Source organism: Pinus tabuliformis, chromosome 2_2, assembly GCF_031772625.1.
Source record: "Pinus tabuliformis cultivar Carrire ecotype Pingquan chromosome 2_2, CPIR1, whole genome shotgun sequence".
In the NCBI taxonomy this organism is placed as follows: Eukaryota; Viridiplantae; Streptophyta; class Pinopsida; order Pinales; family Pinaceae; genus Pinus; species Pinus tabuliformis.
In genome coordinates this window covers 219,265,749-219,292,486 of record NC_142300.1, presented here as the reverse complement: position 1 = coordinate 219,292,486, position 26,738 = coordinate 219,265,749, and the positions used below count along the sequence as shown (strand labels likewise).

The window sequence follows — 26,738 nt, the reverse complement described above, 5'->3', positions numbered from 1 at the left end:
TGCTCCTTGGCTTCATATCATCATTTAGTATCCTAGGATATTGCTATATAGACATACTCCTATTGCTTCATGGATCTGTTGTACTTGGCTTCACATCATTGTTTATTGTCCAGAATATTGCCATATTGACATCAATGACAACCTAGGTTAACACTCTCCCCCTTTGTTATTGATGGCAATATTCTTCATCTCTCCCCCTTTGACATCAATGGCAAAGGAGTGCACAAGGACTCCCCCTGTCGAACTGCTACTCTTCTTCATGAATAGTAGATCTTCATGGGTCTGTTACTCCCCCTGTCATAGTGCTCTTCTTTTTACTCAAGATAGAAGGATTGATGCTTTATCATCAATTAGCACATTATCCCTTCTTCATGTCTCAGAACTACTTTATCATGGCTTCAATAATGCTTAAAGATGCTCCACTTCAATGCTTTCAAACAGATTGCAAATAGCCACACACCAAGTGTCCAAGTCCAAGTTTTTATGCTTCAATCCATATTTTGTTGTCTCCACAGTCAGAATTAAGGGGCCTTCATAGTCCGATTAAGAAAATGCCACTGAAATTGCTATCTTTCTTCAGATCCAAGTTCCTTTGTATCTCTATGCTTCTCCTTAAGTTACTGAGCTATATTCCACTGCACAACATTCTCCTTTCTATAGTCTTTTTGATGAGCCATCTTTTCCTTGTGTTCTTGTAAAGATTTCTGCAAGTTATCTCCACTAGTTGATTTTTATATCCAATCTGTGACAGTCTTTCAAATTCTTTTTGTTGATTTGCATCTTTTTGCAATGCTTCAGTTTTGGTTAGATGCTGCCAACTGCTCTTGCTTCATGCTCCAATTCAGATGTATCTGTTTGTTTGAAGGTTGCCTCTATTTGTGTCCATAATCTTCCTGTTCTCACATCAAATCCCTGAGTCGAGACATTTAACATCTGTAATATCAACACCATAGTTATTTGCCCTAATTTTCTAGTATTAGATGACCTTCTTTGTTGCTCCAATTACTACTTAGTGATTAAGTGGAAAGCATTTTCAACAACAATCCAAAGAATGGTTATAGGATCAAGTTCTTCAATGGAGTACTCCTGAGAAATGATCTTCATCAAAGAATGATTGTTAATATAGCTCAACAAGGATTTCATAAGGACCCTTTCACTAATAGCTTCTGCAATAATGATCAAGAATCACAAGCTCCCCCTAACTGTATGCATCATTTCTTTTGGCAGTCTTCCCATCAAATGCTTAGATTGTCAAAATTCAGGCCAATAACATGTGTTGTTGGCTGGAGAGTTTAAGGGACTTTCGGATTGTATTTGATTTCTTCTCCATACTTGTGTAACTTTCTTCTTTTGGATGGTTCTAGCTTGTGTAAGAGCCCAAATTAAGTTATAATCACGTGCCATATGACCAATGTTATGACACTTGAAGCATTCTACATTGTTCATGAATAAGAATTCATGATTTCTTCCTGCAAAATTGTTCCTTGGAGATTGTTGGGGACCATAATATCTATCTTTATGATATGGTTGGGGACCATAACAACTATCTTTATGATATGCTTTACAATCTTTTGCCATGTGATCAAAGTTTGTACATGAATAACAATAACCAAGAAATAAACTTTGGTACCTGGGAGATGGAAATTTCCTTGATGTACTTCTGAGTCTTTCTGTCTTGAGTTCCTTTGATGATAACCATTGCTTCTAGCATCCTTGACATATCTACATTTCTTCTTGGAGCAAGATTTCTTCCATTGTTGCCTTGATTTTTCTCCTTGCCTTTGCTAGAATTGGGAGCATCACCATTTCTTTCTGGCTTCTTCACATCCCTTTTGTTTGAAGCATTATCATTCTTGTTTGAGGATTCACCTGCATACCCGAGACCTGATTTATCAAATGGACATCTTTGATGGCTGAGCATGTCATCCAAGGCTTGAGAGCTCTTCAAGGTTTTCTTCATCCCTTCAACCTTTTTTTTGAGGAAGACAATCTCTTCTTCCAATCTTTCATACTCATTATTCTTCTTAGCAAGTTGTTTCTCAGTGTCTTCCTTGATACGAGTAGCTTCATTTGCTTCTATTTTAAGGGAGATGATATTTGACTTCATTTTGAAGATTTCTTCATTTTCCTTTGCTAGACTGCTCTCCATTTCTTCCTTGATCCTTGTAGCTTTACATGTTTCGGCCTTGAGAAGTTTGATGTTAGATTTTAATTTGAAGATTTCTTCATCCTTTGCTTTTAGTTGACATATCATGGTGTTTCTTTCCTTTTCTGCTTCATCAACCTGTCCTTCTATGATTTCCAATGCTTCCATTGTCTTCTTAGCTCCTTGTGCTTGTTTCCTTGCTTCTTGTAGTTGAGATTTGAGAGAGGAGACCTCTACCTTGTATTGACCAATCTCTTCTTCAAGTTTGTTCAAGCTCTTGTGCCTTTGTTCAAGTTGACTTGACAAGGTATCTTCCCGTTTCTTTGCTTTATCCAATTGATTTGTCATGGATATGACTTCTTCATGATGCTTTCTTTTGCTTTGATGAAATTCCTTCTTAAGCTTGGCAAGCTCTTCATCCCTTTCTTGTACTTGAAGCTTGACAAGGTCAACTTTCTCCCTTGTTTGATCTTGGTCACCAGCTAGTGCTATCTTCTTAAGTTCCTCATTTTCCTTTTTCAAATTGTTAATCTCTTCTGTGGCAGCCATAAGTTGAGCGAGGAGATCTTCTACAAAATCTTTTTCATTCTCTTCATCTTCTAGATCTTCTTTAGCCTTGATATCATCATTCTCATTTTCAGCTTCTGTGATGGGTTCTGGATTTCCTTCTTGATTTCCATCATCTTCTTGACTGGTGGTCATGGTCAATGCTCCTTTTGAGTGAAGGTCATGAAGTTTGTCCCATATACCCTTTGCTGACGAACATTTTCGTAAATTGTTCTTTATAGAGTCAGGTAGCCCATTCAAGATTGCCTTCATTGCTTTTGCATTGTACTCCTTGGATTCTCCATCCATCATGCTATCAACAACTACTGATTTCCAGATTTCAATGTTTTGAGTCTTTATGAAATTCCTCATTCTTGCTTCCCATATATTAAAGTTCCCATTGAACCATGGAGCCTCCTCAAATTGATTGTCTTCTATTTCAGTGGTAGAGGGAGACACATCTTTAGGAGGATTGGAGACTTTCTTCCTTGACTTCGCCATTTGTGTTCTAAAGATCAACCTTCAAGCTGTTAGGCTTTGAATGAAGATACTGGCTTTGATACCAATTGCTGGAAATACTGAGAGGGGGGGTGAATCAATATTTCTTTTTCAATTGTTATTTTACCAGTTAAAACATTTATATTCAGAACACAAGATGAACAACAAGAATAAATGCTTTTATTAATATAATCTTTACAATAAAATAGGTAAAATATATATATAATTCCAATCTACTGCCAAGCACCAACTTGGACTTTTGTGAGGCTCCAACCTCCAGAGCACCAATTCTGTTTTGTCAAGGCACCAACCTTAGACTTAGGAGCACCAACTCCCAGGACACCAATCCTTCCAGTTCTGAGGTACCAACCTCAAGGGCACCAATCCTTCCAGTTTCCGAGGCACCAATCCTTCCAGTTTCTGAGGCACCAACCCCAAGGACACCAATCCTTCCAACTTCTGAGGCACCAACCCCAAGGGCTCCGACCCAATCTTGTCAAGGCATGTTTGATAGTAATGTTCTGCTCTCAGAACTCTTCTTTACTAAGTTCTGTCTGTTTACAACTTCACTGTAATATCCATGCTACAACATCAATGGCAACCAGTGTTCTTATGAAGGAGTCTTTACAACTCTTCATACTGTCCACACAGAGTCTGCAATAGCCATCATGATCTCTGATAATGTCTCCACACAACTTTAGTGAGTCTACTATTAGCTGCACTAAGCTCTGCACAAGAACCAATTTTCTGTTCAAGCATCTATTCTATTTTTCACAGTAAATGCTTCAACATGACTGCTTCTCTGCTGGCTACTTCTCCCTTCAAACAGTATCAGATAAAACTTTATTTATTACATCATAGAATTGTTCTTCAGACTGCTTTGTGTACCTAATCAATTCATCACAGGTCTGAATCTTTCACATGGTAACACGATCAACAGAGATGCTCGTCCTTTGAATGCCTCCTGTCTTGTTGGACCTTCGGCCCTTTTCTGTTCTGCTGGACCTATGACTACCTCTGTTTCTTCTAATTTTTCAACAACAACAGCATAAAGGCAATTCTCTGTTTTCTTATACTGATATGCCTGACCTTTGGCTTCCCTTTCGCTCGCTTGAACTTCCGCTTCCTCTGTGCTCGCTCAACCTTTTGGCTTCCTCCTTTGATTGCTTGATCTTCGGCTTCCCGATCTCTGGCTTCCTTTGTCTCTTCGTGTTCACCAACGCTCATTGGACACGTTCAGGAGGAAGAGCGGCCGAAATACAAAGAAATGTTGCTTATTAAAAATATTAGAGAGGTCCTTTTCCTTTAATAATATTCATATATTAGACTTCATTGTTTACGGATGATTTCATTGGAGAGACAATACCAACAGGGAGGCCCCACATGTCACGTCACAATCGCAATCGCAATCGTAACGGTTCAGGCCCACTAAACTATCAGAAGCATTTATTTATGCGTTTGGCCTTAAAAAAACCCCGGGCAACACATTTTTGTTGTTGTTGGTCTAGTAAGAATGGAGCTTTCTATTAACCGAAACAAGTACATTACATATTTTACAAGGTAAACCAAACTTCCTTGCGTTTACCAAAAAATGGTCCACATGACCTATCTGAAGCGGAGTTGGCTTTAAACCTTTAAAACTCAGAACCATCCCTCTATCGGGAGATATGGCTAACACAGGTAATACACAAAAACCCAACCCGCAACCCATAAGGTTGGATTTCAAAATTGTTACATTTGCTACCATATAAAATGGCAGGTCCGCATTCTCGGTACAACGCCCTCACATTGCGCTCACTGAACCCTGATCACCGATCGGCTTGACATCCTCCGTCCAGCTAATTCAACGATCAACGACTAACGTTGAATCGTATATTCGCATTCGACCCTCCACTTGCACAACCGACCCTCCACCATTGATCTACCCTTCGTGGATCCAACGGTCCACGCAGATTTCGGGTGGACAAGTAGCTCGAGGAATACCCGCCCGAAAAGCGGTATCCTCTTTTCTCCTCGCTACTACGTGTCGCTTGAAGAGTGGAATCGAAGGCCTTCCTCGCAATACCGGTTACCACTTAGACCCCTTCCGAAATACCACTTGTGGTACGAGAAACCACTTCCTCGCGAATTAACTTGCGCGCTCTTCCGCCGAGCGATGACCGTCGATCCAACCCATTGGACGCTTCTCGTTCCTTCCTCCCTACGCTGTTGATCTTTTTCTTTTCGATGGATTTACTCTTAAACCCCAGTTTCTCTGCTTTTCGTTGAATTAATGTGTCGCCATTGATCCATACAGTGATCAATGAACGGACAAACCTGCAGCACTTCCAGAATCGGTCCTCACACCACTGCATCCTTGGTCTTCCTCCGCTGATCTCAACCTTTCCCATTGCTCCATATCTTTGGCAGCCTGACAGAGACAGTCCTCTAACAGTTTGCCTGGGGGTAACAACTCCCAGACGTGTCGGGTGTCCCTTTCCTTATTAATCACTCCTTCATTCGCCAAACGATCTGCTACCATGTTAGCTTTTCTTTTCACATGGACAAAGCTTACAGTTTTTAAGGTTTGCAGGTGGGAGTAGATACAGTGAAAGACTTGCGAGAGCCTCCAGTGTTTCGACACTTTATCCAGTGATGTACCATTGCATATTTTCTTGGCCGCTCTAATAATCAATTCCGAATATGCTTCAATGATGACATTATGTGAATCTGAATCCACCGATATTTCCATACACAGGAATACACGGAAAAAACCCGACCGAATGCTTAAGGGCAGACTTCAAATACATTACGCCCACATTTATAACTTCATCGGGTCCGCTCCTCCACAACTTTATCACAATCGGCGCTTTATAGTGTGGCAAGACTTTACAATATATGTGATATGCGATGGATGCGATAATATGTTAAATCATATTGCAATGGTGTAGTCGGGTTCGTGTTATTATCACAATCACAGTTTTAACGTGACACGGGCTTTAAACTCTACAATACATAACTCCCCACATGACGGACGCAATAATATTATAGACTGTTTTTAATGCCTCCGTCGGGTCCATATATATATATCGCAATCGGTGGTTCAGGGGTGATAGTCCTTTATACATTGCGATTACCGCGGATGTGATATAACAATAGGGTATTTTATAATGGTGCAGTGGGTCCGTTATTATAACGCATATATATATCTATCTATATATATATGTATATATCGCAATCGCATATATAATATACATATATAACTTATGATATGATATTTCCGATGAGGCGGACGCGATATGATATTAAGCGGTTGTTGATACATCCGTCGGGTCCATAGCTTATCGCATTCGGCAGTTTTCCCTTGTTACCTCTCTTCAAGACTTGCGATTACTGCGGATGCGATATTACAATAGAGCATATTGTTATGGAACCATTGGGTCCGTAATACATTTCTTTAAGGATTTTTCACGGTTTATAACTGTTAACTCCTTCGTTATGCGATACTCTTGGCATATGCGATACTTCCGATAGTTCTTCCTTGGCATATATTACATGCGATGCTCCTTCGTTAACTGATCTTTTGATGACTTCTTCCTCTTTGTGGGACTTCTTAGGCATATAATACATGTGATATTCCCGATATGGCTCCTCTTGCTCCAATAGGACTTCTTAGGCATATAATACATGCGATATTCCTTTGGCTTTGCAATGTCTTTCAATGAACTTCTTTAATACCTTCATACCTTGATGGCTTCTGTCTTTTTCGATATGCCTCTCTTGCTCTGATATTCTGCAATACTCTTAAGCATAAGCGATAGCTTTGATATGCCTCCTTTGTTAACTCCTCCGTTAACAGACTCTTACTCATGGCTTGGCTTTCCTGATGGCCTTGCTCCTTGGCTTCATATCATCATTTAGTATCCTAGGATATTGCTATATAGACATACTCCTGTTGCTTCATGGATCTGCTCTACTTGGCTTCACATCATTGTTTACTGTCCAGAATATTGCCATATTGACATCAATGACAACCTAGGTTAACACAAATTCTACAAGATTGCTAGCACGTATCCAATATTACCTTGTGCAAAAGTGATAGGATGGATATTGCATCATCTTGACTCTAAGAACTTGATCCTTGGTGGTGCAAGTGGGCAAGAGATCGCTACATATCAGCCCCATGATCTTCGCTCTTATTCCAAGCTACCAAAGCCAAAGGAGTACTTGAATTCAAAATTCTATGCAACTTGTTATTCTCAGTTTGTTACAAAAGACATTCTCAAGACTTGGTGGCAGGAGCCAAGCAAATTCGGCTAGAAACCTGATGGAATCTACAGAACAAAGTCATTGAGGAAAGTATACCAATACTTTATGGCTATGTGTTGTAGTTTGTATGGGCACGAAAGCACAAAAGTATTTGAAGAAGGATGGGTCTTCGTGGCCTATCCATGTGCTTCCGAGGGAAATATTTTCAATTGGTCAGATATATTAGCCCAACAATTGCAAAGGAATATTGCAAAGTCAAAGAATGTTTCATAAGGCGAGCAATTCGATTTCTATATGTCAGCCTTCTTGCTTGATGGGATCTGTGCCTGGAATGAATTTTCGGGTCTAGAATGGAAATGGATCAAGCAACAACCTCCTGTCCACACTTATTGCAAGATATTGTCAAGGTCAGCTATAGGGGAGTGTGCGAGAAAGTAGTTGAGCACTTCATTTCGATGCTTTATCAGGTGATAATTGAGGTTGAGGCACCTTGCATGACTGACAAGACCAAAGAAGCTAGTAAAAAGAAAGAAAAGGAAGAGCGTAAGCAGAAAGAAAAGCAAGAAGAGAAGAAGCCAGAGGACATGTAGAAGAAGAAAAAATTAAAGAAAAGAAAAGAGGAGGAAGCCCATATGAAGCAACAAGAAGACGCTTTCAGAAAATAAAAAGAAGAGGAGCAAAGTAGGATACAAGATGAAGAAGAAAATAGGAAGAGGAGCTTGCAAGAAAGCTAGGAGATTTAGAAGCCCAAGAGATGGATGATGAACAAGAGGAGGAGAACCAGACAGCGCAAACTGAGCCAATCATAGCTCCTCTAAAGATTCGACTTTCAACTCCTCTGACCGGTGGGCATCTTCTGTTCACTGAGTTGGGGATTCTACCTCCACCCGATGATATAATTATGGACATATCCAACTTCACCTTTGATGCGCTGAAGAATAAGATCATTCAAGAAAGTAGGTATTTCCCAAATGAACCAGACCGACTTGTTTCCAACCACACAGAAAGGGCACTATGTCAAACACCAAGACCAATCCTAGCGCAGTTGCTTCAACAAACACAACCTTTGCAGTAGCCACGCAGAAGAATACAAATTTCCTAATGTAAAAGAAGGAACAATTGGAGATGGAATTGGCTTGTGCAAAGCATCATATTGATCAGGTCTTTGCCGAAAGTCAAAGATTATCTTCCACCAGTTCTAGCATATTAGAGTTATAGTTAGCTATATGTGAAGAGATCAAGCCATTGGAAGACACAATGAAGCAACTGTAAGAAGAGATGATCATTTTTCTTAAGGCAATGGTGCCTTTATAAGAAGGTCAAAAAGGATCGCAAGAAAACCTGAGGATCTTAAAATTAGCTTATATAGCTATAGATGTGATCCAAGAATGGGGCGCCAGGTCTTCAAAGGCACTTGCAGTGTTGCTTAGAAAACATAGGTATGAAGTTGAGATGGATAAAGCAGAGATCAGAATGCATATGCAGATCTATAACCATCTCAACAATCACATAACCAACACTATGTCAGCATATATGCGTTGCACAATGGATTGGAAACCTTGGTACGGGTACAAAAAATACCTTCTATAGGTGCACTTGGGGAGGAAAGGCACAAGAATATTATTAGGCAGGAGCTATAAGAATTCTTGAACGATATCAGACAGGCGACCACCCGAGATGACTTGGATGTGTCTAAAGATTTTGTTCTGCAATATGTAGCTGAGCAAGTGAAGTTACATATGAAGCTAGTCATCTTGTGAAACAATGTGCAATCAAGCTCCAAAACTACATATCCATATGCTTTGGAGGGCAAGATCAGGTACAATTCAAATCTACTGCAAAAGGTCGAGGATATAGCAACAAAATATAGAGCCTGGCACCAATATGTCACAACAAAGATGCTTGTCATAGTCCCCGAAATACAGTTTACCTAAGTGAATGTAAATGTGTCTTTTGTTTTATGGTTTTTGCCACAATTTTTTCAAATGTAATTTTGTATTTGAAAAATAATAATAAATAAAATAGTGTGCAAGTCCAAAGGCCACATGTGGAAAGTGAAGAGTTACTAGGAAGTCCAAAGGTCACTAGGGAGCTCAAGGGTCATATGGGAGCTTAAGAGTCATGAGGAAGTTCAAGAGTCACATGGGAGGTGAAAGGTCACCTCATTTGTTATAAATAAACCCTGATGTCTCAAGTAAAGTACTTTTAGCCTTGGCTTCTCTAGCTAAGCATAAGAGAGAGATAGATCATTCTTTTGAGGTGCAAGGTTTGGCTTCATGTTCCACTATTGGAACAAGTGAGACATATTTGTAAATGTGTATCTTGGCACTTTCACTTGATATTTGGAAGCTCTTAGAGTCGGACATACATTCATGCATGTATTGGGAATGTTGTAAGACTTTTCTTTTGATGTTTTTGGTGTATGTCTATGTTTATTTGTACTAAAGAGAATGAACTAATTTGTTTGCTTTAGTGCACATCTTAATTAAGACATGCATCTTATTTGCTTTTCATTATCATTGTTATTTTGAGAACTACTTTTCAAACTAATTAACAACTCTTTCTATACACGTGTGTCTTTATTAGAGTGGTACTATTATTATTATTCTGAAGGCTCACTTTGCTTTACTCCGTCTGTTAAAGTACTTTATACACATTACATTTGTATGTTTCACAAAGCTAACATTGCTTGCTTGTCTCAAAAGTTATGTGCGTGCTCTCCTATGTTGTTAATTGCAGTCAAGGTAAATCTTCAAGTTAAGATGGTAGTGGGGCCATCATTCCAGATGGGACTCCTACTCCAAATGTTATAGAGTCTAATTCATGCTTTATATCGGGGAGACCTCCTTGTGTTGGTGGAATTTCTAGCACTGTCAACATTTTGGCGCTAGGAGGCCAGCTAGTGTATCGCTTATCACTCATCACATTGACATCAAAAACCTTCATATCAAGGAAGAAATTGTCTGAGTCCAACTCTAACACATATCCAAGAAAGAAGAATCATCTCTTGATGATTTGAAATGTGCTTACGAGGTTACTTACCACCAAATCTGAGAGATACATTCTATCACTTGTTAGTTTGCACATGCATTTGGATTACTCCCTACTACATCCATTCTTCCTCATAAGCAATAAAAGAAAGAGACGACTCACTGCGGTGTTCTAGTTTCTTCAGTCCAAGACTTGGTTAACACTTTTCTTGACAATTTGGCTGACTCACTTGAACAAATCTTACACCAAGGGAACACCGCACCACCTAACGCTGAAAATTTGGAGGGAGACTGGGAGAACATTCATATTCCAGATAGTGAAGATGCCAACTTTAATGGTAACGAACATCTAAATAGTGAAGAGGAAGAGTCTTCTGAATTGGATAGTGAAGTGGAGGAGAATAATACAAACATGGCTAATGATTAGTTGGATTGGATGGCTCAAGGGCCTCTTTCTCTTCTGGGTCAGTGTCATCGCTTACCTAAGCACTCAAAGAAGCTTTTGAAGAAGTATGATCTAGACAAGGCAATGAAGGCTAAGGACTATATCGATCATTTCTACTTGCACTTACGAATGTTAGAGATCCGCTATGATGATGTCACCTGCAAACTGTTCCCTTATAGTCTTGAAGGTAGGACATCGACATAGTACCACATCCTTCCAACAAATTCAATCCATAACTAGAGGGAGTTTAAGAATCTCTTCTTAGAGAAACTCACTGATGAAAAGACTCCTGCCATGCTACTAAAATAACCCGAAAATATCAAGATGGGAAACAACGAAAAAGTGAAGGACTTTAATAAGAAATTCATGCGCATCTTGAATAAGTTTCCTACAGATGTCCAGCCACACGATTCTATCACTAAGGACTACTATACTATCTTCTTACCAACAAACATTTTTGTATTTGTGAAAAGAGTCACAAAAGACACATTGGATGATAATTTTGCAGAAGCTATTGCTATCGAAAAGGACTTGAGATTGATTGGAGTTGTCGTGGATCAGGGAGATCCAAAAGATACTGGAAAGAAGGCTAAGCCTTTTCAAGCAAAACTAAGGAAAATGATTCATATGACACAGAGAGCTTGACTAAGTCCTTAAAGCAAATCTAGTGAGGCATCAACCAGTAACAAGTCCTTTAAGTCATTTTTCAAGAAGAAAACCAACGAACTGGCCAATTCTTCTCAGTGTTCTAATATAGGCTTCAACGTCAAAGACGCGGGCATGGAGAATCACTATACATTTCATCATGAAGCTCATTTGGAAAAGACATGCCCGTAATGGATACACAATATGATAGCCATGATTACCAATGTTTTGGAAGGGAAAGCTACAAAGGAACAACCTAAGCAAACCAAAGAAATAAATGAGCCAACCATGCTAGAGTATAATAGGAGCCTTAGTGAGTCCATTTTTGATTTTGATCTTATTTTGAATAATGAACAAGAAAGTGCTAGTGAGGTCACAGTGGATGAAACTCCTCCAAAACAACTGCTTAAGCCATACAACCTTAAGAGCAAAGGACCTACTCCTGAGCCGAAAGTGGATCAACAAAGGAAGTAATTCCCGAGGAAGATTCTTCCTCCTAATAATCCGATTCAGAGTCCGCACACGAAATCTGTGAGTGCTCTACCACCTAAAAACACTTCTAGGGATAACAAGGGCAATTCCATCACACCTAAAGCATCAGATAAGGCCTCTCCTGCGACCACTTCGGCACAACCTGCTAAAGGTGAAGATACACCATGCGATATCAATTACAATATTATTGAAGATATGAAGAAAGCTTGTGCAATATTTCCATTTATGAGCTAGCGAAATTAGCAAGCCAATGCGAATTTATCATCAAGGCTTTTGTTTCAAAACCTTTGTCAGGGAAAACAACTATTGCTTCCAAAGCTTCGTCCGGTAAGTCCAGTTCCATCCTTGAATGTGTTGTAATGCTGCAAACATAAATGCATGATCTTATTGTCCCCCTTTCTTGTTAACATTTGAAATTTTTAACTATAATGTCTATAACTGTCTAGTCGATTCTGGGGCATCTATGAATGTGATGCCTTTGTCTATTGCTAAGAAAATAAATGGAAAATGGGAAAAGACGAATGCTATAATTATTCAATTAGACAGAGCACAAGTTCAAGTTATTGGTGCACTGAATAACGTTATAATCCGATTATTTTCCAATCATAGAGTTCATCAATGCATTGACATCGTCATTGTGGACATTTTGGAGGCCTATGGCTTGCTATTAAGTAGGAATTGGTCTAGTAAGTTACAAGGTTATTTCGCCATTGACTGGTCCCACCTATGGCTTCCTTACAAGGGGAAGAACAACTAGATTCGAGTGAATAGTGAGCCCTTAATGAAGTACACCATCACGGAATTAGAAGCGCACAATGAGCCAATTAGCTTTGCTCAAGAGATTTTTGGAAACTATTTTTTAGACGCTGATCTTGGATGTTATCTTGTGCAACCATCTTCAGTACCATGAGACACCCAGTTGGAACTTCTTCCCAACACTCCCACTAGTGATAATGACCTTTGTATTATAGATGTAAATACTGTTAGCATAGAAACTAAACCAATTGCTACTGATATTTGGACTTTGTACTTTGATTGGTCTAAGACACGGGAGGGTGTTGGAGTGGGTTGCATTTTGGTAGACTCTTGCAAACAAATATCTAATTTCTTGCTGATTGGAGTTTGAGTGCATGAATAATGTCGCAGAATAGGAAGCACCCATACTTGGATTGAAGAAGGCCATCGACATCAAGGTAGAGGCATTGAAGGTAATAGGTGATTCAAAGATAGTCACATGTCAAGTATGAAATACAATTCACTGCATTTCACCTAATTTCAAAACTATCAACAAGAGGTATGGAGGTTGATTTCTTCATTTGAAGCTTTTAATATTAAGTTTTTTCCTAGGATTAATAATGCGTCTGTATATGCCTTAACAAACACAATTGCTAGGTTATCATTGTTAGAAAATCAGAAAGGGGAAGATTTTCTTAGATAGATAATTACTTGTGATTCTTTTATCTTTATGTTCTTCTTTTATCTTTTAGTTCATCAAGCAATTATCAAAACAATAACACAAGGACAACAGATGTAGGTGGACAGCCAGGGCAAAATCCCTATCTAGGGGAAAACCCAGTCAACCATTCTTCCTTCAATAGTTTCTTGAGATAATCCAAGACTCTAGACTCAGACGAAGATTCCCTTTGTTTCCGCACAAAGTGTCTAGGCATCGCGACAACGCTCTGAGTAAGGGTTGTCACTCTAATCCTTACTCCGTTTAGACTCTCTCCTAGACAAGTCAAGGGGAGTAGTCTTTAGGGTGAATAAATGAGGGTAGCCTGTGGAACACAAGTTCTAGGAGACTGAAAGATGAACAACTTGACGAATGTAAAACAAGTCCTGGTTAACTGAGATGGATAAACAATTAAGACAATTACAACCACAAGATAGAAATGATTTTGGACTAGTGCCTTAATATTCAGTTACCCATAAACCAAATGAAAACAAGTTATCCAGAGAAATTTATAAATGTAATGGAAGTGACGATCATGAATGACTAAATGTAAAATGCTCAAAACTTTAACATGAAAGAGATTCTAGCAACTAAATACCATGAAGAACTATGAAACTTAAATGCCAAACAATATACAACCCTAGAGTTAAAATGATTCTCTTTAATGACCCAGATCTAGAAAAAGTAATCTTTCTCCAATAGTCAATCTTTAGATATGATTCTAAAACATTAATCGCGCTTGACAATAGAGAAATCAATACCACAAAATTTTCCCCTTTTCCAATTTTCAAAGTAAAAAACACTTTAATACGAAAAGATACCAAGAAGGAATTAGGTTAACAATTTAATTATTCCTTGGGTGATCTTTTAATGTGTTAAGCTCATGAGAAAATTTAATGCAGTAAATGTTTAATTTCAATTTTTAATGTGACAAAAAATAAAAATCCAAAGACTTTAATAAATTAAAATTTTTAATGGGCCATAGGCCACACAAAAATTTAATTCTTTAAATGTGAAAGCGTAGGTCATTTGATTTAATTTACTCGCAATTTCTCAGTCACAAAAAATTTGATTTTTTTTTAGATTTTTAGTTCTTTAAATTTTTTTGAATGCTTTTAAATGTTTCAAAATAAAAATTAAAAAAAAGGAAATGAAAGCATAAATCAAATTCATGGGTTAAAATAAAAATGTGAAACAAAAACAAAAACAAAACAAAAAATAAAATAAAATAAAATCAAAATAAAACAAATCGAAAGGTAACAAAATAAAATTGAATTAATGGTGAAACCAAAATCTAACCAAACATAAAAAAAAAGAACAAGCAAGAGAAATCAAAGTTTGAAACTAACCCTAACGCATACATACAAATGAAACCAAAGTCAAACTTTTTGAGCATGTTGTGCAGGTTGAGAGAGACGCAGCGTATGGAGTCAAGGAGCATGATTTTGACGGAATCCGCAAAGTGCAGGGTCGATGGAAGGGATATGGACGTGGGTCTTGGCAGTGGGAGATGGATTTGACGCAGGTCGAGAGGAGAATAAGGCAATGCAAGGAGAAGGGGCTCGAGCGGGGGAGAGGAGATGGACGCGAGCAGCAACAGGTCGACGAGGAGGAGCCATGGATGGCAGCAAAGGGATGCGATTTGAAGATGGAGGGCCGCGGGTTTGCAGGTATAGGAGATAAGGGAGCCGTGTGGATGAAATGAGGAGTTGTGAGGGAAATTCGAGGTTGAGGTAGGAGATTTTGCTAGGTAGAACGTAGTGATGGTAGCAGGCAGGGTTTTGAGGAGCTGCAACAGTGCAACAAATAAAGAAAATTTTGAAGTTTGCAGAGGATTGAAAACCCCAGGCAGCAGAGAGTGAAAAATCGAAAATCTATAGAAAGGAGAAAATGCAGGAGTAGGAATGGTACACCAGAGAACTTAAAAAGTTTCCTAGAATTTTTTATTAAAATGATATATTCTTTTGCTTCAAATTTGCCCTCGAAACACTTGTAAAATCCTCAGATCTAAAATTTTTAAACCGTTGGACTATAAATTTTTTGAATAATATCCCTACAAAGTGATATTGAGGCCAGATCTTACCCACCAAGGCCTAGATTTGGCTTAAAACAAAAAAACTTTCAAATCTATAGCTGCAAAAAAGAAAGCACCCAAATGATATATGCAATGATGAAATTAAAAAACCCCAGAAACCTAGTTAAATAATTATAATAATTATAAGCTGAAGGCTCTAAGTAGCCAGATCTATCATTATGCCGCACATAAATTAAAAATAAAATAAAATTTTAAAAGGAGGTGCTAACTCGAAACCTTGATGCATCACGAAACAAAAATATTATGATAAGCCCAGAGCTAATTTAGCTGGGCTCTTCAGGGAACACAGATCGAGAGTTGGCTGGTCCAACTGAAAACTTCCCCTAATGCCAGATGATCTAAATCAAGTTTTCCCTGCAAACTCGATCCAACCATTAAAAATAGAGTGATAATAAAACTTAGACAAATAGAGATACCTGCTATTAGGATCAAAATTTAAATTATTATTCAAACCCCAACAATTGAGTAAGATACCTGTACCCAAATCACTCTTTAGAAGCTATCATTAATGGCTTTAGAAAAAATTATGTATGAAATAAAACATCTTACATTATTACCATGAAAAGTAACACCAACAGAATTTAATCCCAAAGTCTTTCTTTATTATCCAGAAAAAAGATTACACCAGAGCTTCTTGTTAAGCACATGACTCAAAGATCGGATGGATCGACTGACAAATGATCTCTTATTTAAAGATAAATCCTCCAACGACTACCTCGAGTGATCCTCTTCAAAGTAATCTCAACCGTTGATGAAGATCAAAATTTCTTTAAATCTCATCCGTCAAAATATTTAATTTTTGAGGAAATTCAAAATTTTCATTTAAATGCATTTTAATTAACTCAAAAATTAAAATTTTGAGTTAATTTCCCCAAAAATTTAACTTTGACTTAACCCTCAAGGACAAAAGTTTAAAATTTATCAAAATAATTAATTTACCTTAATCCCGGGACATTTTAAAATTTAAGTTTTTAGGACCTACGAATTTTGCCTTTGGAGAATTTAAATTTACCTAGGACCTAAAATTAATTAAATTTTTGGCTTAGGATTTTAACTAATTTCGGACTAAAAAATTTAATTAATTAACCTATGAAGGGATAAATTATTTTTACAACCCTCAAGACATTTTACATCATGATTTACATATTTTTTACATCATAAAGGGGCAAAACCCATTTGTAATAGACCCTCACAGATTACCCATTTCTGCGACACAAGTATAATCCAACAGACTAGGCAATTTGTAATAAAATAACCTAACCAAATAGTTAGGATTATTCCCAAATTACTTTTACATAAACTTGATCTAGAACACTAGGACTCGCCTAAGATCCTAGGAACGAAATCCATTCCAGCTTTAGGGTAAGACTGGAGGGAAAAACTTTGTCGGGCATCCGAGAATGGATTGGTGAGATAAAAAAACCTCCCAGAATGGAGATTGTCACTAGAAAAGTAGGTTCACCTAGGTTGTTACATACATGACACGGTTTTACTGAGATTATTTACATCATGCAGAATGGGTTTACATTATAACATGATGATTAGGCTGATGATGATAGCTGGACGACACATACACATCGATCAGGTGATATCCCTTTTGCAAAAAAGGGGGCGTATTGTTATGGGGTCGTTGACACGGAGTGGTCAACGCCCTCCACACCAAGTCAACCCTCAACCCTTCTTGCAAATGACAATCCTTCATAAGCAACTTCAACCTGGTAGGATTAGTAGCGACTTCTACCCAGTAACAACTTCGATCCAACAACAATAGCAGCAATAGTTTCGACCAAACTTGGAGAACTTCAATCTCCCTTGATACACCTCAAAATGGAGTGAGGCTTGTCCCAAAATTTCGATTTTGAGCCCTTCTATCTTCCTCTAGAAACTCACATTTCTTTCCAGCCTCTTTTCCAGCCCTTAAACAATTTCGCACTTTTCCAGCTTCGAGCATTAGAGATCGAACTATGTGAGAGAGAAAATGAGATGCTACAAATGAATTCGAGCTCCTTGGATTTATATAGCCTTTTGGGGAGGTTGAATTACTTGTCTTGAGGTCGACTTGATCTTCTTTAGGCTAACTTGATGCGGAGGAGACTAAATTCATTTTTGATTAAAAAATAATTCTTTTTATATGATCCGAAAGCCCAAGAAGGGCCTCATTAAATGTACAATGACTCTAATGACTCAGAATAAATCCTAGAAGTCCTCAATGGGGACTCTGACCTAAAACACAATGACCCAAGCATGAAACCCATGCTTTAATAAGTCATAATAATAATAATAATAATAATTTCTTCATTCTTTTGATAAGTACATCTCAAATAGATTAATGAAGACCGAACCTAGTTGCAAATTTCAACACTCCTTCTTAACTAGGGAGGTATTCATAAGTACAAGAAAGATCTCAAAACACGTGAACTATGAAGAATTTTAGGCACCGCAATGCCATGGACGAGATTCCTAACCAAGGCAATCTATCCAGGCGGGACTAAGATGGACAAAAGCTATTAGCATTTCTAGTTACCATCAAGCTTACGCACTAACCATCAACCCAGGGATCTAGGCACGTATCCGATGTCAGAGCTCCATGACCAACACCACCCTCCCTACTTCGGGAACTAGACATCAACATAGAGTGCCGGCCAGATGTCGTCCTAGGCAATGTCTCACACAAAGCCTCAACTTACCGATTATTTCAATCAGTAACAAATCCTTCCCGATCAAACAGATTGGCAACAAATCTCTCCCGATCACACTAATTGACAACCCTAAGCATGTAAAACATGCTAACAAATGTTTGAGAGATTTACATATACAAACACAACTCCAATCAGTAGCAAACTTCAAATGTACATAAATAAACACAAACCTCCAGGGTCTTTCAAACATCTTGATGTTGCTTCTCAACTTTTCACAGTAGGACTTAGAGCTTTCCAAATGAATCTTGACAAAAGATTCCTCAACCATATAACTTTCTTTCCTACCTTTCATGCAACAACATATTCTACAAATAGATCCGACTCTTCTTATCTTAGCAGCCCTTCAAAATACATTCTCCAATTTCTTTTTTCAAGGTGTCCATCATGACTATGATATGACCTCCCTCTCAACTAGGGAGATACCTTTCATGCAAGCTCCCTCTTAACTTAGGAAGATTTTATCCAGGCTCCCTCTTAACTTAGGGAGTTCTACTTCTTTTCTACAACATTGGAGAACCTTTCATGGCCTCAATCCTTCTTATCAGAGTTATCATGACCATCATCATTTACATAACTTTCTTCATTATGCTTATCATATCAACTTTATTTTACGAACATCTTCATCATCTTGAAGATTATGTACCTGCACAACTTAGAGAGCAAGAAGCATGAAGTTAACCATATCAGAATCATATAGTGGAAGCATTCAACTTTATACATCAAAATAATCAAACTTAGTTATACGCAAGGGGCACATACACTTCAACTTCTTGCTAGGGTTTAAGTCATAAACCCTAGACTACTTCATCAAGACTTTGAGCATTTCATAACAACTTCTATTACATCTAGGGTTTTCAATATTTCTTCCAGAGGTATGACTTAGTCTACTACATCATATTGTAGACCCTAGAAACAATTCAAACAAATATATAACTACAATATATCTAACAACTTTCAAATTCATATTTTAGACTTCTTACTAGGATTTCATACAAACCCTAGATTTCATATATGAGATTCAACAATCAAAACCAATCACAGCTCAATCAACAACATGAATAGCTTCCACTAGGATTTGTTGTAGACCCTAGATTTTACTTATTCACAAATTCAGATTTCAACAATCTTACACAAATCTCAAATTATCACATTGTCATCATATATCAAAGATTTGTACTTTTGTTAAGGTTTAATTACAAAACCATAGAATTCACAAATGACTATCAACAATTAGGTCAACTCATATATCTAGGATTTCATCATCATGCACAAGCATATCATAACATGTGTTAGTTAAACACAAATACACAAATATCAACAAGAGTTAGACATATAACAAACTTGATCAGACTATATTTCTAGGGTTTGGAAAAGGAGTGCTCTGCAACTTCTGAGCCGAGAGTACAGAGCTTGGGATCCGCTTTTTTCTCGCGCCGAGCCTGCGGGCGCGCCCGCACTTCGCGCCCACTGAGCCTGCGGGGAAGTCTGCGGTAGGATCTGTCTGGTGCCTGTGAGGGTGCCAGTGGAGGGTCCCGACCTGTGCCTGCGGGGATCCGCCGAGGGGGTTTGCTTCAACTGCGGCCCCCTGGTTGGAGCTTCGGCTCTCCATGGCGGAGTCACCTTCTTCCCCATCATCCGCAGCAGAGGCCTTCAAATCCCTGTTGGCCTCCCTACCTAAAAATAAATGCACGGAAGCAACGAAGTTTGTGAAGAGGCTGGAAGATATCCCGGAGATCGCCCTACCGCCAGAAGGACCGATCCAAGTAGCTCTCTCTCTGGCAGATCGGGCCCTGGTTGGGCAGTTTACAGGACTTTGGCCTTCCCCGAAGACGACTGAGAACTGGGTAGCCAGGAATTGGGCACCTCTAATTCAAAACAAGGTAACCTCTTACTTCCTTGGGAGAGGATATTTTTTGTTTGAATTTTCTGCAAAAGAAGACAAAGATCTCATATTCAAGAACGGCCCCTACTTCATGGGCCCCCAAGGACTGTACTTAAACAAATGGACGCCAGACTTTGATCCGGCGGTGGATGTGCCGACAGCGGTCCTGGTGTGGGTGAGACTCCCCAATCTCTCGGTTCATTGCTGGAACTGTGACTCCCTGAAGCACATCGGAAATACCCTTGGAAAAGTTATAGACAAGGCGAACAGTAAGGACCAGTACGACTGTGCCAGAATCTGTGTGGAGGTAGACCTGGAGGTCGGACTACCGGAAGCCATCAAGATAGTTGTAGGTCCCTGGGTTCATATACAGAAGCTGGACTACGAATAGCTGCCATTCAAATGCCGGAAGTGCCATGTCTACGGGCATTTTGCAAGAGACTGTCCTTCCAAAGGGGTGGAAGAAAAAGGAAAGGAAGAAGGTTGGAATCAGGCAAAGCGCTCCAAACCCTTTCACAGGAAGAATGCAAATGGAAACCCCAAAGCCTCTCAAGCGGGCCCTGCTCAAAAACATTCCATGGAAAGCCAAGGGAATAAGTTCGAGATTCTTGGATCTGAAGTCATGAACACTGAGGAAACAGAAATCGCCAAAGAAGTTCCCCCCCCTGAAATCTCCCCCATTCCAGAGAAATCCAAAGGGAGAATGCCAGAAGAAGAGGAAGAAACTCAGGAGTCTGAGGAGTCGGAGGAGGGAGGGGAAATAGGAGAAACCCAGTCATCCCCAGAAGATTTACAAGAGGACGTAAGTCTGCAAAGGAAAAAAGAGAGCAGGAAACCTATAAGGACAAATATCAGGGCAGCCAGCCAACTCTAGAGAAACTTCTAGCAAAAACCCCGAAGACGACGAGGATCCAATCCCAGAGCTCCAAGGGAGCTCAACACGGCAAAAATAAATGATGAAGATAGTCTCCTGGAATTGTAGGGGAATGGGCACCACAGCGAAAGAAGAAGCAATGAAGAGTCTAATAAGATTAGAAGCCCCGGACATCCTCCTCATCCAGGAGACCAAATTGGAGGACACAGCTTTCCTCCAGGCAAGCAAAAAGTTCTGGAATAAAAGTGGAGCACATGCAGTCTCTTCCCGTGGAGCATCGGGAGGAATTGGATCGCTCTGGAACACAAATAAGTTATCGCTAATCTCTGAGTTTTTGAATACCCATTGGATTTTTTAAAAAATGCAGCACCTAGAGTCAAAATAGATTATTTGCCTTTTCAATGTTTATGCTCCTAACAATGCAGGTGAGAAAAGAAACTGTTGGGACTCTATCAAAAGTCTGGCAGATCTGGAAAATATGGAAACAATAATCATAGCCGGAGATCTAAATCTCACCCTCCTTTCATCGGAAAAAAGAGGTGGGAGTATAGTCAGAGATCGGCTAGAGAATGGGCAGAAGATCTCATGCAAGATTGGGATCTGCTAGATATAAAGCTTGTTACAGGCACGTTCACATGGTCAAATAAAAGAGTTGGGCCAGGTCACATTGCAGCACGGCCTGATAGGTTCTTTGTTCAAAGCTCTTTCCTGCTTCTTGGGTTAGAGGCAAAAATGCGAATTCTCCATAGCAGCGTTTCGAACCATAAACCCATCAGCCTAAAATTGGTGGCTCCCAAGGATCTGGGGCCCATCCCTTTCAGATTCAGCTCACTATGGACCAAAGAGGCAGATTTCATGCAAAGAGTCAAAGAATGCTGGAGAGAGCCAGTCAGAGGCTCTCCCTTCTTTATTTGGGAAGAAAAACTGCGCAGAGTTAAAAGAATGCTAAAAGGATGGGTTAAGACACTGCCAAACCCCCGCTGTGGATAGGAAATTAAGTCAAAGTGAGCTGGAAAAATAGCATCTCCTCCTAGAAACTGCCAAAATTACCAAAGAAGAGCTAGATAAAGAATCACAGCTACAACAAAAGTTCTATAAGGCGTGTTTGGCAGAAGAAGATTTCTGGAGACTAAAATCAAGAAGTCTATGGCTCAAAGCCGGGGATCGAAACTCTTCTTTCTTACACAAACAGGCTCAATCCAGGAAATGCCGAAATTCTATATCAGAAATCAAAAAGGAAAATTGCACTTTAAAAGATTTTGACAACATTAAAAAAGCAGCGTCAACTTATTTTGAGAATATGTACAGTGAGGGTGTTGAATCTGGCCAAAATGAAAATCTGTTAGACGCTGTTCCTAAACTCATCTCAGAGAAAATAAACCAGGTTCTGGAAGGTAAAATCAACAAAGACAAAGTCAAGGAAGCACTCTTTGCAATGGAGCCAGATAAAGCCCCGGGCTCGGATGGTTTCATGCCTAGGTTTCTTCAGATGTGTTGGCAGATAGTTGAGAAAGACCTCTTCAAAATGATCCAGAAGTCACAAGAGTGCCAAAAAATAGGGGGCTGCACAAACTCAACGTTCCTTGCCCTCATACCTAAAGAGAAAGGAGCAAACACATTTAATAGATTTCGACCTATATCCCTATGCAACATTGGATATAAAGTGATTACCAAGGTTATAGCTAACAGGTTGAAAAAAAGCCTCCCCAAAATCATCCTGGAAAATCAAGGAGGATTTATACATGGCAGGCAGCTAGTAGATAATTTTATCTTGGTCCAAGAGGCGATCCATTCCAGTCTCCGTCGAAAAGAAAAAGGTATGGTCATTAAACTTGACTTAGCAAATGCTTTTGATCGTGTAAAACATAGTTTTTTGTTTGCTGTACTGCACAAGCTAGGCTTCGGTCAAACTTTCATCAAGTGGATCAAAGCATGTATCTTGGAACCTTGGATTGCACCCTTAGTAAATGGTAGAGCAGCAAATTTCTTCAAAGCTTCTAGAGGGCTGAGGTAGGGGTGCCCCCTATCGCCCCTTCTCTTTGTGCTGCAGGCCTCTGTCCTCAGTTTCTACCTAAACAAGAAACAGCAAGATCAAGACTTAAAGGGACTATGCATTGCAAGAGGGATCAAGAGCATTAACCATGCCCTCTTCGCAGATGATACCATGTTGCTAGGAGCTGCAAATCAAATGTCCGCAAATAAAGTCAAAGAAATATTGGAGGACTACTGCCAAGCTTCAGGAAGCGAATTAAATAAGGGTAAATGTCACGTTTTCTGCTGGAACATATTCGTTGCTGCGGCAATTTCCATAGCCAGGTGTCTAGGCTTTGCAGCCTCAACAACCTGGTCCTCTTTTAAGTACCTTGGGCTGCCCATATTCCATAAGAGAGCTATGAGCAAAGATTGGCTCCCCCAAATTGAAAAATTTAAGGCAAAAATGCTGGCCTGGGGATCCTCCTGGCTCAACATTGCCGGAAAGTCAGTCCTTATTAAATCAGTACTAAGCAGTCTTCCACTTTTCCAATTCTCAGTTCTCTTGGCGTCAGCAGGAACCATTAAGAAGATGGATGAGCAAATTAGAAACTTTCTCTGGAAAGGAGGCAAATAGAACGAAAAGAGAATTCCCCTGGTAAACTAGGAAATCGTCTCCAGGCCATTGCAGGAGGGAGGATTAAATTTCAGGGATTTAAGCATGCAAAACTTAGCAATGGGAGCCAAGCTGATATGGAAGATCATTGCTCCAAAGCCAGGCTGGGTGCAACGGGTGTTGTGGAGGAAGTACTTCAGAGGGAAAAGACTGAGATGCCTGGAACATCCAAAAGAGCTCAACAGGACCCCTCTCAGTGCCTTAATCACAAAAGTGGGGCCACGCATCAGAGAAAACGCACACTGGGTGCCAGGGAACGACAAACAAATCAATCTATGGCACGATAGCATCATGGGCAGACCTCCGTTGGCAAGCGCAAATCTTGGGAATGAGTTGAAAGACTGGATGGATGCAGCTAACATTACCACGCTTTGGGACATCTCAACCTGGAGTGAAGATCGCTGGTCTGGCTGGAAGAAGATTAACGTCCCCCTTGCGCTGCAGTCGAAATGGGATGCGTTGATGGAAATGTTGCATGGGGCGGCTCCTTTGCATGCAAAACAGAAAGACTCGAGAGGCTGGGGATCAAAACACATTGGCTACACAGTGTCTCAAGGGTACTCCAAATTCATGGAGAGGCCTCACGTGCCTCCAAATCCTGCGCCCTGGATAGGTATCTGGAACTCCCCAACCATCCCAAAAATCGATTATTTTTGCTGGCTGCTATGTCATCAAAAAATCCTAATAGATGACAGACTTTAGAAGAGGGGATTTCGAGGTGCATCAAGATGCACACTGTGTAAGAAAACCTCGGAAACTGCATTACACCTTTCACTAGAGTGAAACTATGCAAGTCTGATCTGGTTCGAGCTTCTGGGAGCAACGAAAATGCCTATCCTCCACCAATCTGTCCAGGACTTGTTCGCTGGGTAGCTGGCCAGATACCCAGGCCCAACACCAAAAAATAAAATAGTCAAAGCAGCATGGAACGCACTGCCAAAATTTATCAGTTGGCAGATCTGGCTGGAGAGGAACATAAGAATTTTTAGAGGCAAGGAACAACACTATAAACTTGTAGCTAATATAGTGAAAGGTCAACTAAATGAATGGCTAAGAGACAAGTGTGATGACTCAAACTTAAATCAGCCAGACATAGAGTTTGGAACAACCCTCAATCTCACTTTCCAAAATTCGCTAGCCACATATATAATTCTCAAAGACTGGCAAATAAGGAAAACTGAAGAGGAATTTAAATCTTGGCTGTCCAAGCAATCAATCCCCATCCTCTTCTTTGACGGGGCAGCCAAGGGGAATCCAGGAATGGCTGGGGCGGGAGGTCTCATTATAAATCCAGCAGGGACTACTACTCATAGATTTGCATGGGGATTGGGCCACTCCACAAGCATTCAAGCTGAAGTCATGGCGCTGCTCGAAGGGATTAAAATACTAAGTGGGCTGGGACACAAAGAAGCTGTTGTTTTTGGAGATTCCCAGGTCATCATCAATGCAATGGCGAACAATACAAAACCAACAGATCTACAACTTGCAAGGGCAATTGCTAGAATTAAAGATATGATAAAGCTCCTAAATCTAAAATTCCTTCATATCCTGAGAAGCAACAACAAAGAAGCAGACATAGAGGCAAACAAGGCAGTTCAGCCAGGTGCCGGAACTCTACTCAGAGACAACGAAATCTCCTGGGACCCAATCCCCTAATTCTCTATGTTTTTTTGTTTTCTGGTAAACTAGTTTGTATGCATCCATAAGCTTGGGAAATCAGCAGCAAGAAAGCAAGTGAAAAATTGTAAAAACAGGCATTTTATAAGCCTGTGCGTCATGACTCGATGGTTGGAGAGAGGTCAAGAAATTAGTTCCATCCTTTGTAACCGACATTATGGCTTTTCGCCAAATACTTAATGAAATCCCATAACTGTTCCTGTAAAAGAAACAAACTTGATCAGACTAGGGTTTGATCAGACAAACACACACATGCCAAGGATTTCATTTCTAGGACATTATAAAGGTCTTGCATATACACCCTACGAAACCCTAGTGATCTAGGGTTTCAATACAAAACATAGAAACCCCTAAATTACCAATACTTCAAAGGTTCAGGATTTCAGACATTACCATTCAACCCTAACAAGTTAGGGTTTCCATAACCATACCAAAACCCCAAACATGACATCATCAAAGCATGAGTTAGTTTCTTTAGACTTCATCAATAATCCTAAGTAGGCTAGGGTTCAACACATTATCATCGACATGCCCTTAAGTTGGGGTTTTCACAACAAACCTTTCTATGGTTCCACTAGAATAATCAAAGATATGAGGAGGGTAGATTTATCTAATGATGAATCACCCAATCAAGAATCTGTAAGATTCAAGAAGCTAGACAAAATGATGTTAGTAATAGTTTATCAAAAATGAATATGGAGAGAGCAAAAGCTTGTAACTCAAAACATACCTCTTGTTTCTTAACAAACCTTGTAATTCCAATGTTTTTGTCTTGAGAGGCCTTCTGCCTTGAGTCTTCAACAAGTTTTTCTAGACAAGGAAAATAAGAGGAGAAATGTGATTAGTATTTAAAGCAAACAAAACCAGATAAGTAAGAAAAACTAAAAGTGAAATTGGTAATAGGATACTTATCTTTGGAGGTTGATGAGGGCTCCCTCCAAGCTTAAAGGATACCCATAATCTTAAAAACAAATAAAAATGTTTTTCCAAAATATGCTAAACCTAAAATCTAAAAATAAAAAAGGAATAACTAAAGCTTAGATCAAAGGACTTTAGTAGTGTAAGACCCTTAAATCCAATTCTTCAGACTTAGTCTTCTTTGGAGATCCTTCTTTAGCTACATTGGCTTGATCCCTGCTTCTCTTCTTGTTCTTTGGATTGTCGGGGCAATCACTTCTATAGTGACCCATCTCGTGTCATTGGTAGCATTCTATCTTGGACATATCAACCTTCTTTCTTGGCCCTCTTGACTTCTTGGAGTGTCCTTTATTGTGGGAGGCAGAGTAAGCATTTGACACCTTTTCTTCTTCGTTGTTGGATACTAAAGAAATTCTCATTTTTTCTTGGCTGCAGGCGTTCCATAATTGTTCGAAGGTGGGAGCTTATTTCCAACTATTGAGA

The 26,738-nt window shown here is 39.5% G+C and overlaps 1 protein-coding gene across 1 annotated transcript; it reads left to right on the top strand.

Annotated features, from left to right (window-relative positions):
• The first annotated feature begins 24,920 nt into the window (after positions 1 to 24,920).
• LOC149192100 (uncharacterized) lies at positions 24,921 to 25,316 on the top strand. The gene has a single exon (XM_089406839.1). The coding sequence runs from the start codon at positions 24,921 to 24,923 to the stop codon at positions 25,314 to 25,316; it is 396 nt and encodes a 131-aa protein (XP_089262965.1).
• The last annotated feature ends 1,422 nt before the right edge of the window (positions 25,317 to 26,738 follow it).